Source organism: Symphalangus syndactylus, chromosome 13, assembly GCF_028878055.3.
Source record: "Symphalangus syndactylus isolate Jambi chromosome 13, NHGRI_mSymSyn1-v2.1_pri, whole genome shotgun sequence".
In the NCBI taxonomy this organism is placed as follows: Eukaryota; Metazoa; Chordata; class Mammalia; order Primates; family Hylobatidae; genus Symphalangus; species Symphalangus syndactylus.
The window spans coordinates 101,675,348-101,691,899 of NC_072435.2; the positions used below are offsets into that span (position 1 = coordinate 101,675,348).

The 16,552-nt window shown below is 45.6% G+C and overlaps 1 protein-coding gene across 2 annotated transcripts in view; it reads right to left on the reverse strand.

The window, feature by feature from the left end:
- Positions 1-16,552, reverse strand: part of NUAK1 (NUAK family kinase 1) — a 75,638-nt gene that overhangs the window by 34,344 nt on the left and 24,742 nt on the right. The window contains exon 2 of one of the 2 annotated variants that reach the window (XM_055236876.2): positions 8,622-8,742. The exons of the other annotated variant lie outside the window; for it this stretch is intronic. Coding sequence (XP_055092851.1) covers positions 8,622-8,742 — 121 coding nt within the window. The remainder of the gene's footprint in view (positions 1-8,621; positions 8,743-16,552) is intronic. 2 annotated transcript variants of the gene reach the window in all.

Consider the following 16,552-nt stretch of genomic DNA (forward strand, 5'->3'; position numbering starts at 1 on the left):
CTAGTACAGTGGGGTTGTCAAATTTGGGTGTACATCAGAGCCACGTGGAGGCTAATGATTACTCTGGGTACTGTAGCCCACCCCAAGAGTTTCCAATTCAGCAGGTCTGGGGCTACCCTTTGAGAACTGCTGCTCAAATGCATTATTAAGCAGTTTACCAGGGTCCTGCCATTCTCAAGAGGTGATTTTCCAGCGGCACAGGATGGAGCAGCAACACTTTCTGATTCCAGGACCTCTGCTGGGTTCTGCGGAAACATCTTACACAAGCCCCACTGACCCTGGCCACGAGCTGGGGGTCAGGGTGGGGGCTGGGGGCGATGCCGTGTACAATAAGGAATACAGGCTTTTCCACAGCCCCTGTCTCTTGATTTCTCTTCTGCTTCTCTGGATTTTTAGAGCAGTGATTTTTGCCAAGAGTGGTATCTCCTCCCAGAAAGACCTGTCCAGATCTCAGGGAGCACAGGTAGCTTGCAAAAGCATATTGTAGTGCAATTTCTCTAGTAAGATGAGAGGAGCTTTTAACTGATAGTGCACTCATACCAAGTGTCTTCATGGTGGGAATTCAGAGAATATTTGAGAATACAGACTTATTATAACTTATCTTCTCGTGGGCAGCATGCTTAAGGCTCACAGGGTGGGGGCATGAGATTCAAATGCTTATCAAAGAACGTGTTTGTCTATTTCGTTTCTTTTCAAGTTGAAGAAACACTTCCAACGGATGAGAGATCACAGCTAACAAATGCCAAAGAGGCTTCCTACTTTGTCCCAGAAAGCCAGGATCACCCTTACCTAAAATAGGAGAAGTGATGAAAGGGTTGGCCAGTTCCAGCGTATCACAATGCAAAGAACCCATAAAGAGATGCAATCTTGCATGGCCAAGAGGAGAGATTTCCAGAAACCAAAACCAAGGGTGTCAAAGGCAAGTCACAGGCCGAATCTTCCCCACCCCTCCACCCACCTTTTCAATTTTATATGCCGGACTGTTACCAGATGGGATGCTAAAGATGTTTGCTCTCAGTGGTTTTGCAGATCGGCTCTCCTAGGCTTTCAAAGGGGAAGTGGGGGTGAGACAGTGCGCCTTTGATGTTTGAACTTCGGTCCTGAAATCAGAACCTCAGGCAAAAACTGTTTTTATCTCTTCCATCCTAGGCAACCCAGTTGAAAGCTCCAGTGGGCACTTCCTTTTCAGCTGTTTTTTCCATATTGTCAATTACCTCCCTGCTGAGAGAATGGAATTCCTTTGACTGGAAACAGGGGTCCCTCTTTGAGATGGTGCCAGAGATTTCTTTCTTTTCTCTTGATTAGGCTCTCCTTAGTATCACACACTGAAAAGCGTACGTCTATCCTCTTTTATTTACTTAGCATTAGAAGCCAGTTACGTTTGTATTTACACAGAGTTGACAAATTTGAGGGTTAATCACCTTCACCCACAGGTCAATAGGAGAGTTAACCCCAGGGTTTGGTTCAAGAAAGACACATTTGAAAGGAATTATTTTAGAGATTTGGCAAACAGCAGCATCGCTTCAGTGAAGTCACAGATTTTATGGGCCTGGTGGTATTGTGATTATATAAAAATCAAATTTTCATGGTGTTCTGCAGTTTAGAAAACACTTGACCTATGAGCTTAACAGATTTGAACCCCAACCTTCTTCCTCGGATGCTGGCAGAAGTATTTTCTAAAATGCCTGCAAAGCTAGGATTGAATGCTGTCAGATATGTAAGACAGTAACCTCTATGAAGACTGGGAATTCTCCATATCGCAGGGCTTAGAACAATACTTCCCTCCAATTAGGGGTCTCTGCAGACCATCAAATGACCTGGCTAGTATTGGGGTCACCGAGTTCTGAGTGTTGCTGCCTAGGTTCAACTCTTGGATCCACCACTTATTAGTTGGTAACCTTAGAAAATGGACTTTGCCTCTAAAGCTGAATTTTCCTTACCATAAAATAGGGATCTTAACATTTCATATTTCCCAGATACAAGGGTTAAGTGAGATAGTACATGCACACCTCCTAGCCTAAGGTAAACACTCAATAACTCCTAGCTGTTATTAGTACTATTTTATTTTATTTATTTTTGTGAAATGGGGTCTCACTCTGTCATCCAGGCTGGAGTGCAGTGGCACAAACTTGGCTCATTGCAACCTCCACCTTCCGGTGATTCTCCCACCTTAGCCTGAGTAGCTGGGACCACAGGCATGCACCATCACGTCCAGCTTACTTTTTGTATTTTTGGTAGAGACGGGGTTTCACCATGTTGCCCAAGCTGGTCTCGAACTCTTGAGCTCAAGTGAGGCCAGAGGAACTACCAAAAATACTTCACTTGAGCTCTACCAACATGACCTCCCAGAGTGCTGGGATTACAGGCCTGAGCCACCACGCCCGGCCCTAGTATTATTTTAAAGGTATAAATCAAAAAGTGCTACTTTCTCCTTTTAGCAGTTTCCCATCATTCCTGATAGAGAATCCACACTCCTTCCTCTGGCCAATGTGGTCCAGATCTAGCCCTCTCCACCTCCTTCTCCTGCTACCTTTCTCCTCACCCCTGCCAACCTCCCAGATCCTTTGTCTCTTCTACCCATACAAGCGCCTTCTCTCCTCTGAGCATTTGCGCATGCTGTTCCCTTTGTATGGAATTCCCAGGACTCTGAAGGGTTTAGTCTCTGCTTCATTCAGGTCTTTACTCAATAACCACTTACTCAAAAGTCCTTCAGCTCAAGGCTCAGTCCTAAAGGGACCGCCTGGTCTGTTCACTTTGTTGACTCTCTGTCTCCTCTCTCTAATGGCAGCTCCAAGAGGGACAGGAGCTTGTTTTATTGGCCCTTGTATTCCTAGTGCCTAGAATAGGGCCTGGCACATAGTAAGCACTTTATTAGCATTTTTGTTAATGAATAAGTCGCTTTTTCTCTAAAACTAGTATTTCAATATCACCGGTTAGTACAGCTCAAGATGATGGCTTCCTTTCATTAAAACCCACACTTTCTAAACATATAGGGTTAGGCACATCATTGCATTGTCATGTTGCTATTGTTGTTTTGTTGATGTTGTTGTTGTTGCTGTCACTATGTGTGTGAGCATTTGGCTCTTTATTTTAATCATAAAGATTGCTAAAGAAGACATTGGCAAGTTCTTTAACAGCTTCTACTCATTTGGCTAGTATCCAAATAGCCACTTTGGTGCCTTAGCATCAATTTCTTTCTAAGCAAATTAATGCATTTCTGCACCGAGCTAAGGCTCTTGATTGGCCTGTCGACCAATTGGCTTCCAGAGAGAAGGTTCCCCTGTCATTCTGTGAGTAGCAGGGAGACCAGCAGATGGGCTCACAGACTGGGGTCCCACCACCACTGCTGCCACACTCCTTGCCCCCACCACGCCCCCAGGTTGCAGCAGGGGCAGGCAGGGGCAGGATGGAAAAGGCCAGGCTGAGGTGGCCTGCAGAGCCAGCAAGAGAAGACACAGGATCAGAAATACAGGGATGAGGCACGACAGAGCAAGAAAACAAAGGGGACCAGGAGACCCATATGTCAGGGTCACCACGTAGTCGTGACACCCAGTGTGATGAGCTGAACTGCATCCCTGCAAAAACTCAGGCGCTGAAGCCCTAATACCAAGTACTTCAGAATGTGACCCCATTTGGAGACAGGGTCTTCACGGAGATAAGTTAAAATGAGGTCCTTAGCACAGGCCCTAATCCAATATGACTGGTGTTCTCATGAGAAGAGGAAATTTGGACACAGACACATGTGGTAGGAAGACGTATGAAGACACAGTTAAAAGTCGGCCATCTATAAGCCAAGGAGAGAAGCCTGGGACAGACCCTTCCCTCACCACGCTCAGACCAGAATTGTAAGAATATGCATTTCTGTTGCTTAGGTCACCAGTCTATGGTATTTTCTTAAGACAGCCCTAACAAACTAATACATCCAGCAAGTCGTTAAACCTTCTAGAGCCTCAGTTTCCACAACTGCAAAATGGGAATCCCGGGCCTGCCCACCTCACAGGTTTGCTGTGGGGATAAAAGGAGACCAGATGTGGGAGACCTTTGTAAACTATGAAGAGTTCTACAGATGGCAGGATGTCTAACTTCACTTTCAGCGCTGGATCTTTGGGTCCTGCTGGGCAGGAAAGCAGATAAAGTCATGGGATCCTGGGACTGTGGTTCCCAGTGAGAGGTGCAGGAGCTGGAATACAGCCTTGGCAATCTCCTGCTCCCAACCCCCAGGGAAGGGAGGGGAGCTGCCCTCCTCCACAGTTATTTAGTGGATGTGGGAGAAACAGAACTTGCGTGGGAGAAGGGAAAGGGAACAGAACAGAAACTGGAGAGCTCTAAGAAATTAAAAGAAAGAAAAAGGACACATGTAAGACCCCGGGAGTTTTCTGGATAAAAACCACACCTTTTATTTGCATGATACCCTGTAGGTCACAAAACATTTGGAGGCATTGGGTTCTCGTTAACCTACTTGAGCTCAGGAATGCCTTTGAGAGTCTGATGAAAGCTACGTACCCTCTGTCAGAAAAAAGTAACTCATGCGCACAACACATAAAACATTATATAACAGCACTGTCCAGCAGAACTTTCTATGAGGATGAAAATGTTCTGTAGCTATGCTGTCCCATATGGTAGCCACTAGCCTCGTGTGGCTACTGAGCACATGAAATGTGGCTGGTGTGACTGGGGAACTGAATTTTAAATTATTTTGTTTTAATTATTTTCCATTTAAGTATCCACCTGTGGCTAGTGGCTTCTGTGTTGGACAGCACAGTTACATACTATTCCAAGGGATTCACAGATCCCTGCAGCTCATCCATGAAATACCTTGTCAATGGACCCCACATTACGAACTATTTGTGATGATTACAGTGTCCTCATAATAATTATCTTTTTTGAGCTTGCCAGATACATGTATCATGCCATTTAATCCTATTGAAAACCCCATGACAGAGCTAGAATGGTCATCCCCATTTTATAGATGTGATTACTGAGGCACTGAGAAGCCTACCATCTTACCCCAAGTGTTGTGTCTAGGTCACAGTGGAGGACTGGGGGCTGAAGCTCAAGACCTCCTGATGTGAGACCTCAAGTCTTCCCTAACTCCCTAAAACCTGTCCTAAGGGTTTCACCAACTGAAGCCCCAGCTCCCTCCTGAGGCCTTGACAGAAATTATTTCTAGTAACCTAAAGACCTTCCTCACACTGCTATGCATCTTTAAAGTGACAAGCAAGAGCTTTGGGGGCTTCTCTTCTCCTTAAAGCCTCCAGCCCGGTCTCTACTGAGGCCAACTTCACATTGGTAACTAAATATTCTTCCATTAAGGTTTGTCTCTGATCTTCTCTGTGCCAGGGGGATGGTTTCCTGTTCTCCATTCGTCCTGTCTGATTGCCAAGGCCAGAGAAGGCATGGTGCTGGTGAAGAAGTCGGGTTTCTCCACGTGGGATACCAGCAACCACAGACTGCCTCTAAACTAAAGAATCTGGAACCTTCATGCTGGGAATGCACTCTCTTTGCCTTCCTGATAAAGAAGGCTCCTGCTCTGGGCCAAGAAATCCCAAAAACACAATAGTGTTCACAGGGCACAGGACCAGATGGGTCCACACCCTACAGGTCAATCCTTCACCATGGCCTATGGAGCTTAATGAAACTCACTTCCACATTGTGTCTTTGTCTCTACTCACTTCCAACTTCTAGAAATTCCCCTCATTCACCGGGCATATTCAGATTTTATCTTATCAGCCTGGAATTCTATTTTCCACAGTTCTTCCCCCATCAAAAAATTCCTTCAAGGCCCAGCCCAAATGCTATACATCTCCATGAAAACTTCCAATCTCCAAGCTTCCAGAACATGGTCCCAGAATATACTGCTTACTTGTCTACTGATATGGTTTGGCTGTCTCCCCACCCAAATCTCATCTTGAATTGTAGTTCCCATAATCCCTACATGTTGTGGGAGGGACCCGGTGGGAGGTAATTTAATCATGGGGACAGTTACCCTCATGCTGTTCTCGTGATAGCGTGTGAGTTCTCACAAGATCTGATGATTCTATAAGGGGCTTTTCCCCCTTTTACTCAGCACTTATCCTTCCTCTGTCCATGTGAAGAAGGACATGTTTGCTTCCCCTTCCACCATGATTGTAAGTTTCCTGAGGCCTCCCCAGCCTTGCTGAACTGTGAGTCAATTAAATCTCTTTCCTTTATAAATTACCACTCTTGGGCAGTTCCTTATAGCAGCGTGAGAACAAACTACATCTACATAGCACTCTTTCCATATTGCCTTGTATTGCTTCTTTTTTTGTTTGTTTTGTTTTTTTGTTTTTAGGACAGAGTCTCACTTGGTTGCCCAGGCTGGAATGCAATGGCACAATCTCAACTCACTGAAACCTCTGCCTCCTGGGTTCAAGCTATTGTCCGGCCTCAGCCTTCCAAATAGCTGGGATTACAGGCGCATGCCACCACACCCAGGTAATTTTTGTATTTTTAGGAGAGATGGGGTTTCACCATGTTGGCCAGGCTGGTCTCAAACTCCTGACCTCAAGTGATCCTCCTGCCTCGGCCTCTCAGACTGCTGGGATTACAGGCGTGAGCCATCGAGTCCGGCCTGTATTGCTTCTTGAGTGTGGGATCTATGTTGCTTCTTGAGTGTGGGGTCCATATCACATTCAGCTTCAAATTTCTAACCTCATTGAACAGAGTGCTTAACATGAAGTAGACACTCAGTAGACTAGTGGTTCTCAAACTTGTTAAAACACAGATTGCCGAGCCCCACCCAGAGAGTTTCAGATTCAGAGGTCCTGGGTGAGGCCTGAGAATCTGCATTTCTAATCATCTCAAGTGACGCTGATGCCACTAGCCTAGGCACTTTGAGAAGCACTGTAAGAGGTGTTTGTGACATAAATAAAAGATGGAATGGATAAAAATTTCCCTTAAACATCCTATCACCAAGGGCTCCAAAAATGAGCCTTCAAATGACCAGGATAAAAGAAGTATATTACCAACATTTACCTCTAGATAAGAGGCAAAAATAGAAGCAGCAGAAGAAAAGAATGGCAAAAAAAGATCAGGGAACCAGATGAAAAACGAAAACTATCAGAAAAACTTTAGGGGCACCACTGGTTGGTTTCCTTTTAGCCCAAACTGATAACTTCTTATAATCTGACCAGAAATTAAAAATAAGTTCATTTTTCTTTTCTTTTTTTTTTTTTTAAACAGAGTCTCACTCTGTCACCCAGGCTGGAATGCAGTGGCACCATCTCAGCTCACTGCAACCTCCATCTCCCTAGCTCAAGTGATTCTCATGCCTCAGCCTCCTGAGTAGCTGGGACTACAGGCACGCACCACTACATCTGACTACTTTTTGTATTTTTAGTAGAGATGGGTTTTGCCATGTTGGCCAGGCTGGTCTCGAACTCCTGACTTCAAGCCATCTGCCCGCCTCAGCCTCCCAAAGTGCCAGGATCACAGGCATAAGCCACCGCACCTGGCAATAAGTTCATTTTTCAGCCATATATTTTTAAATATTCTAGGGAAACACTCTGACTCAGTAAAACCAAAACTGGGAAATTTTCATAAGAAAATAATCAGAAATGAATGTCAAAATGATGCACAAGGAGAGTTGTGAAGCCCTGTTTATAATAACCAGAAATTTGGAACAACTTAAATGTTTGGCAAAAGAAATTAAATTCAATAAATTATGGTATGTCCATAAACAGAATGCTATAAAACCTTTTCAAATGTCCTTACAGGGGAATATTTATTGATACAGAAAAGATGCATTAGACAACAAATGAAAAAAGAATCAAGCTAAAAAATAGTTTAAATAGCAAGATCTAACTGGACAAAAACCACAAACAGATATAGAGAAATAGATATAAATAGAGATATGGATAGAGAGCTATTTATCAAATTGGGAGTTAGAACAGAAATTATTTAATTTTAACATTTCTATTCCAATCATTTCTACAATAAACACATACTGCTGTGTAATTTATTTACAGGGTCTTAAAAGATAAATGATAGTCTGTGGGCGGTTTATTCTCTCCATTTCTTCTCATGAAGGACCAAGGAGTTGAACTGAAGCCTGAGCGTTTGTATAAGCTTTACCCCACGCTGCTCTTTTGCAAACACCAACACAATTTGGGCTCCACGTACAAGGCATCTGCTGCTCCAACCCTCTTTCTTGGTGCTTACTGGACCTGCTCAGGGTTAATTTCTAACTCAAAGAACCTAACTTGGAATAACTCCGTACCACCAGCAAAGCGACTGGCTTTGGAGAATGACATTTACAATGTATCCACTGTTATTTGGTCACCCAGCAAACTGTCATTTTTCAGAAACCAGGGCTGTCTCACAGACTGGCTTTCAATAAGGTGGGTTGCTTAGCAACTGCCAAGGAATTAAGAAGACAGAATAAGGCATCCGCCAGAGATATTTTATGACCAAAATGAGCTGCACTCATGTGTCTGGTTGTGTTCAAGGTAACCAAGTAAGAGATAACACCCGACTATTTTTGCATCATGAGGAAAAATACTTGGCTTCTGCCCAGAAGGGCAATTATCTCAAAGTCTTGGCAAGCCCCATGGTATGAGACATGGTAACTGATACAGGGGTGAAAAAAAAAAATCACTGACCTTCATAAATACTGATGATATGAGGATGGTTGAGAGATGACATGATCTCAATCTCTCGTCTGATGTGAACCATGTCTTGTTCATCCTTAATTTTGTCCTTACGAATGGATTTTATAGCAACCTATAAAGTCAGGAAATGAAATGTTATTCAGAGAACTAAACAGATGCAAATCAGCCATTGGGGGAGTTTGGAAAATAAATACAGATGTTACTTGTTGGCAGAACCGACAATAACCAAAACAAAGCTTGGAAATATCCCCTTGTCATGTCTTTCATACATAGCAAAAACACCCTTCTCCCGGCAACAGAAGACATCAAGTTTTGACAGCCTGGGATTTGTGATGGTGGTATTGTTTTTGTTTTTGTTTTGTTTTGTTTTTGTTTTCTCATAAAGCAGAGGCTGCTTAACATGGCCAGAGTCATTTACTCGAGGAACCCTGATGCTTTGAAAAAAGAAAAAAAGGCAAGTTCAGTTTACAGGGTATTGATGATTAAACATGGTTAGGTGAAATTGGTACCACTCAGTTCCACTGTGCAGCTGCCACAGCAGTGGCTATAAAAAATCATTACTGCCTGGCCAACCTCGAGGCCAGCTCTGCCTCAAGCCTTGGCTTTTAAGACTCCAGGCTATGCTGTGTTTACGCAAGGGCTCAGAAGCGAATTCCTCCCCACATCCTTCCTCTTGCCCAAGGCACCTTCAATAGCACATGGTATGACCAGAGGGCTCTTCTGGAGACAAATCAGGGTAAAACAAAGGTAGCGACAGCTCAGCTCCCTGCCCAGCGCCTGTCAATTCCCAAAGCTCAGTGCCAATGTTGCAAATCCAAACTGCAGAGACCTGCCAGGGCCAACACGCGGAGCAATTACTCAAAAGAAACACACCGAGAAAAAGGCAATGAATGACAATAGGAACCTAATAAGGAAAAGTGTGTTTGCCAGTGGGTTCATCTTTGCTCATAAACGAGCTGGTCAGTAACTTAATCAGATTCGCTCTAAGGGGGCCAAAAACTACTTCAGGAAGGGAGTATCCACGGGTAACAAAGAAGCCCACCATCAATTTGCTGCCGGATCAGAAAGCCTGCCTAGTTCCCTTCCAGGCTGGTCCTCTTGTGACCTCAACTCTCACCTGTGGAGGTCAGGTAAACTTTCCTAGGGGAAAGGCAGCTAAACCATCCTTCTGGATTATAAAAGCATAGAGTTATCTGGAGCAAAGAAAGTCCTCGTTATCAGCAGCCCATGGCCACACCTTGCCTATCACACAGTCAACCCCAGCCAGCCTCAGCAGGGATATATTCACTTTTAGGAGCACATGCTACTTCTGACTTGTACCAACAGCACTCCACCAAGCACTACAAACGGAAACATTTCTAAAATACATCAGTCCATCTATGACTCAGCAAGAATTGGGTAGCTGTTATGACGGTTTTTGCTATGTGCTGACCTCCCAAAAGACAGGTTCTGTCTGACTAGCAGCTCCCGGGATTTCTCCTTTGCAGTCCTTACCCCAGTTGTGATTAAATCAGCATTTGTGTCTTTACTTGACTCTACACTGGTAGGGATCTTATTCACTGCTTTATTTAGCCTCCAGTCCTTAACACCATGCTTGGCATATGGTAGACCTGAGAAAACATTTAGTGTAGGCAGGTAGGCAAGGCAGGTTGATAAAAAAGGAAGGAAAGACGAAGGGAAGGAGGAAAGGAGGGAAGCTAGAGGGAGGGGAGGGTTGATGTTATTAATTGATGCAAGCTCAGACCAGAGAAGCGGTAGCAGAACTGGGGCAAAAAAGGGGGGAACCACCCCAGTTAAATAATACTGCCAAGACAAGCATAAAAGTAAGAAGATTAAGAATTTCTTTAACGTCTATCTACACAGGCAATAGAGGAACAGATAAACAAATAAAAAACACAGGAGGCCCTGCTGTAAACCCAGGGGCAGGCTCCAACTCCCTTCGACCCTGGGTGGACCCATGGCTGGATAGAAGGAGGCTGCATGGAGATGAATGAGCCTTCCAGCTTAAAGGCCCCTTTTCAGCAGAGAGCCAGACTCAGAGCTACCCCAAGTCCTCACGACAGCCCCATTCAGTATAGGGCAAGAAAAACTTCCCTTTGCTTACGTCAAATGTAAAGACATGACTGGATGGCTTTATTTTATCTGAGGAAGGGCTGTAATCCTGGGACCTTGTTCTGGGAGGAAGCAGACAGTGAACACACACAGGCTGTGGAGGGTGTGGGTGGCTGCTGGAACAACTCCTACATTCCTCCATAAGCTAACGATGGCCAGGGTAGAAACCACCCCTTGATTATGCAGCAAGCTGAACTTGGCCTCAAGGAGGCTCTATTGTCAAGTTACAATAGGCATAAATTCTTCAGCACGCAGGGTCAGAGGAGGGTAGCAACATTCTAAAGGGTAAGAAAATAAGCCCACTTGCTGATTCCCCCTAACAGTCCAGCGAGGCGGAGGGTCCCACGGTGCAATCACCAGGGGATGCTTCCAGCTGGGTGTGAAAAGGAAAGTGCCCACATTCTCATCAAGCCTTGCCCAGCACTGAGGAAACTAAAAGGGCTCCATAAATGTTAATAAGCATAGTGGCTGTCTCTCCACAAAAATTTTCCCTTTTCCTACAATGACTTTTCCAGTGAAAATGTAAAAGAGGGTGCATTCTGCTCCCCTATTTCAAAGGGGTGACAGGAAGTCAGGAGGAGACAAATGCTAGAAATCACTCTCATCTGTGCACCTGCCAAGGCTGGAGGGAAGACATTCAGCTCTACTCCCAGAGTGGTGGCAGACCGATCCAAGATTCAGACAGCCGGTTAATGACAAAACAAAAAAGCAGTACTACTACTAATAATAATGGCCAGCATTCATTAGCCACTTAATATATGGAGCAGAAACCCTGCTGAATGCTTTACACGCCAGGATCTTTGCACCCTTCTCATTCAAGCCTCAGCTTCACACCACCCTCTTAGGGAGATCCTTCCTGATCCCTCTAGCTGATAAGGCCACCCTTTCGGCCACCTCCCTCTCTCTATACCCTTCCCATTTTATCTTCTCTGGAGCATTTCACATCAACTACTTTATTAGCTGCATATTGAGCCTGTTTTTATAGGACCCAGGGAGCTAAGAATGATTGTCATATTGTTTGAGAGTTGTTAAGGAAAAAAAAAAAGAAAGAAAATCTCTAAACGCAGCTCCTGCAAAAGTGTCTGCTTCAGGAAATTGAAGGATACACTGAGCCAGTGCACAGACAGTATTGCATAATGCTTAGGAACATGGCTTTAAGTCCAGGCTAAAACCACTCTCTAGCTGTGTGACCCTGGACAGGTTACATAACCTCTCCGTGTGCCAGTTTTCTCATTCATCTAGTAGAGAAATAATAGTACCTGCCTCATAGGTCCTGGTGAGGATTACATGTCAGGTGCTCAAGAATACGCCTGGGCTAGGGGGTAACTGCTCAATAAGTGTCAGTCTTTTTTAACCCAGAGTGAGTGTTCTATAAGTAGAACCTTCCTTTCTTCCTTTCTTTTTCAGAGCAAACTTGAATTCCTCCTGGCTCCTCAAGAGATGGTGAGTGGAGGTTTTAGGGACATGTTTCCAAAGTACGTAAAGGACAAGAGCATCTCCATCCTGGGTCTTTACATTGCAACCTCATCTGAAATCAGGAAGATCTGATCAGCTGGTCACACACCATTATCAGCAGGGCTCCTGAGTCCAAACCAGACAGGAGGATGAACACCTTGAACCCAAAAAGCAATCCCAGGAGCATTTCTCCATCCGGCGACATCCCACACTGTCTCCTTTGACCATTCAGCTGAACAGGGCACAAATATCTTCCTACTTAAAATCAGAACTCAGCCTCAAGATATTCACACTTCAGCCTTTATGAAATTTGATTGTTCATCCACTTGTTCTTTTTGAAAACCTACCACGTACCAGGCTACACAGGAGGGAGCCAGCGCGACTGCTCAGCCCTCAAGGTGGGAGGTGGGGTGGGGAGGGTACGGGCAATAAGCAAAACTCACACCAGTAATTACATAATTACCCTCATGGCCAGGGCTACCAAAGAAATGCACAGACATGCCCAGCACTGCAGAGGAAACCTCCTCTCCAGTTTTCCTCAATTCTCACATCTACAAAGAAACACAGAGGTAAGGAAGGGGCCCAGCAGGAAGAGATTACCAAATGTCTGAAATCACACACCCTCCACCCCCAAAAATCCCATTTGTTCCTGCACAAGTTAGAGAGCCTGCAAGGAGGAGGGAACTCAGGTGTTTGAGCCCGACTCACAGTACAGCCACGTTCATAAATGTTCCCAAGTCTAGACAGTACCGTGTGCCTTATAAAATGGTCTGCTTTTAAATAAGGCCACGCTATGGCTTAATGTTTAAACCTTCTGCAGCAGCAGGTTTGGTGGTGCAGAGAACCTGTGAATCCCGCCCTGCAGTGCCTGCCTGTTTCAGAGGCAAACTCAGCCCAGCCAATTCTGTTACATGCAACAGGCACAGCCTCCTCTTGAGGGCTGGAGGTTTTTCCCTTTTTGAATGATCCCCAAAAACCACCTGCTCTGCGGCCTGCTGGGCATCCTCTCCCACACTGGCTGCTGTGGGTGTTCAGAGCTTGGTGACCTAGGAAAGGCTGGGGGACGCAGAGTAGAAGAGTAATTGCTCAGACTGTCACCGGCTGGGTGACCTCAGGCAAGCCCAAATTTCCCAGGTCTCAGTTTCCTCACCTGTAAAATGGGGTTACAAAATCCTGTTTCTTGGGGTCGTTGTGAGGAGTGGAAACTAGGTAAGTAAAGGCCCCAGCACACAGTATTCACCGAATGGCAGTGATTATAAACCACACTTAGAGGTAATGAGCCCACAGCAAATCATATCATAGGTCTCTTGGCTCCTCTCCACCCCCACACATACCCTCCCCTCCCCACATTTGCACAGTGGCAAAAGCAGGTTAAAATTAATATCCGGCCAGCCCCAGGGTGTCCTGGTGTCTTATGGAGAGGACACCTGTGTAGTGTTAGGACCAGCCTTGGGGGCGTGGCAGAGAGTCTGGGCAGGTTGTATGTCGTCGAGGCTCTAACCACGAGAACCCCTGCCCTCCTCCTTCTGCAACCATCTCCCTGCATGCTCATTCATTGATATAAGCTGGCCTTCGAGGAGTATTCTTGAAGTGCCTCTCAAATAGGAGTCACCTGTGCATCTTGTAAAAGTGCAGATTCTGAATCCATAGGTGTGGGTATCCAGCCTGGGATTCTGCATTTCCAGCAAGGTCCCAGGTGATGCCAGGCCCAGGGACCACACTTGGAGTAGCCAGGTCTTAGTGCTTTGTCTTTGACCCTCAACATTTTTAAATCAGTGGCAATATTCTTAATAATAACAATAATTAATATTTCTTAGGTGTTAATCATGTGCCAGTGGACCTTATCTCATTTAAGCCTACCTACAATCCCATTTTACAGATGAGAACATTGAGGCCAGGAAAGATAAATATTTCCCAAAGTTACATAGCCTGTAAAAAAAAAAAAAAAAAAAAAAAAGTGGAGCTAGAATTTGAGCCCAGAGGCTGCTGATTTTTAAGCCTATGAATAAAGTTGGGATGAATAGAAAACATCACAGGGAACAGAATCTCCTGTAGGATCCGAAAGGGTCCCTAAAGCCTAGTGAGATGGACCCCCATCCAAGCAGATGAAGTTTTACAGGGTCATATGTGAGGTCCCAAAAGGAGGGACTGGAGGGCTGAGCAGCAGGGAAGAAACACAGTCATAAATATGGCATTAGCATCACTTAGTGAGAACAAGTTTGCATCGTAATCCCAGCAACACGAGCTGGCAACTTCCCTGCCATTCACAAGGTGTGATCTCATACCCAGGCATGTTCCACGGGAGCTGCAGGGCACGAAGTCAGAGGCAGCTCAGGGGATCTCTCCTTACCTAGGAGCCCAAAGGCCACCTGCAGCAGGAGCAGGCAGTCAAGCCCAGCTGGAGGCCGTAAAGTGCTCCTGCTCTTGCCTGGGAGATGGACAGAGTGTGGGGCAAGGCAGCCCCACTGAGGCCACACCGGTCCAAAGCTCCCATGATCACCAAGTGGCTTTCACTCAGAAAGCCTCTGGCCGAGGACAGTCACCACGGTGATGCCACCCATCTTGCAAACAAAGCCCCTAATTAATTAAATGACCCCCGGCTCTTTATGGAGGGGCCTGGCCAACTCAGAACAACATCCCAGCAAGTTGCTGTGATGCAACGGGCCCCATGGGAACCAAGCCAGCTCTGCCTGGGGGCTCATGGGCCTCTTCTTCCCTTCCTCTTTGGCCTGTTGGTTCATGTCCTACATGAATGTATTTCAGAAAGAAATGGATTGGAAGCCAAGAGTTGTATCAACAGGCTCTGAGGCGAGGCACTGAAGCCAGGGAGCGCGGCATGTGTAGCTAGGAGCTTTTCCTTCAAAGAGTGGCATCCCCTCACTGGCCCTCATCAGCCCTTTAATCTTGTAAGAGGTTCTGAAAATTTAATCCTCTGTAACTTGGTTCTCAAACCTTTATTTCTCAAAATTCTACATAAAAGAGATGATGATTCCTGTGATGATACTGATTTCTCTCCTGCCATGAAAAATGCAGTCTATTTTCAGAACATAAAAAACAAAGCAGATTCGTGCTTGACTGGGCCTGGACCAGATCAGGAGGACCTCAGGGCTGGGACATTTTTATCTACAGGGACAGTCATTCCTTGGTCTCTAAGACTCACCCCCACCCCTCTCCCCTTCAAAGACTGAGCTAAGAATGTCATTATTGCAAGTGGTGATGCCACAAGGGAAGTGGAATTAATGACTAAGAAATCGTAGGCAGATTTACACTCCTTGCTGAGGTTTGTAAACATAAGATACAAACCGTGGCTGACCAGGCAAGAACCAAAGAAATAGCAAAAAGGCCACCGGAAAGTTCGTGCTGGGTGGGCATGCCAAAAGTGAGCCACAAACCAGCCTGAAAAGGACAGTCAGAGACTCTAGAGCACTATCTGTCCAAGGGTGGTGAGCAGATCACCTGCCTCCGATCCCTTGGTTAGGGGGAAAGGGGAAACTGATTGCTAAAATGCAGATTCCTGGGCCCGTCCCAGAGCTAGTGAATGAAGGTGGTGGTGTTCAGGGTAGGGGGCAGACCTGGTATCAGCATTCTTTACAGCCTCCCAGGTGATTCTGCTGCACTCTGAGGTTTGACAGTAGTCACATTTAAAGCGGGGTAAATGTGGTCCTGACGACACCTATTGTTCTGTAGCTGAAACAGGAAGCAGTTATATTACATACTAGATGACTGATGAAAATTAATGAACCTTCCATTTATACAGAGAGGAATTAAACACAGGCTTCCTTGAGGGGGCCCAGTGAATTCAATACATTGAATTAATTTACTCCTGGTAAATGGAAAGTTTGCTTCCAACGGGTATCTCCCTAGTCCCAGCCCAAGGAGGGCCTGTGGATGAAGCGAGGCCAGGGAAGCTGGGTGTGGATGGGTTACTTCACAGCCTACACACACAACCCGGAGCACGAAAAAGCCTCTGGTAACATAAGAGACGCTAACACAGGCAATATCAGATTCAAAGAAAGACTGAAAATGCCAGGCTGTTTAGCTGAGACTGGAGTTGCCAAGCAGCTGTTTATTTTCGGACTTTCACGTCTCTGAAGCCAAATGCAACACCAAATCAGAATTCTAAAGTGCAACTGTTTTTCTTCCAGGTTACAACTGCCCTGGGGAGGGACAGAAAGGGCTGGGCCAGAGGGCTGAGGTTGCTTACAACTTGGACAGCCTCAACTGGTAGCATCTGATCACTCTGACACTGTTTATAACAAGGCTTGGATAAGCTTAAGGTTGTGCAACTTTTATTTATCAACCTCCAAACCCAGAAGAACCCGAGCCAGCACTGCTAAGAAATCCAGCATCTGCAC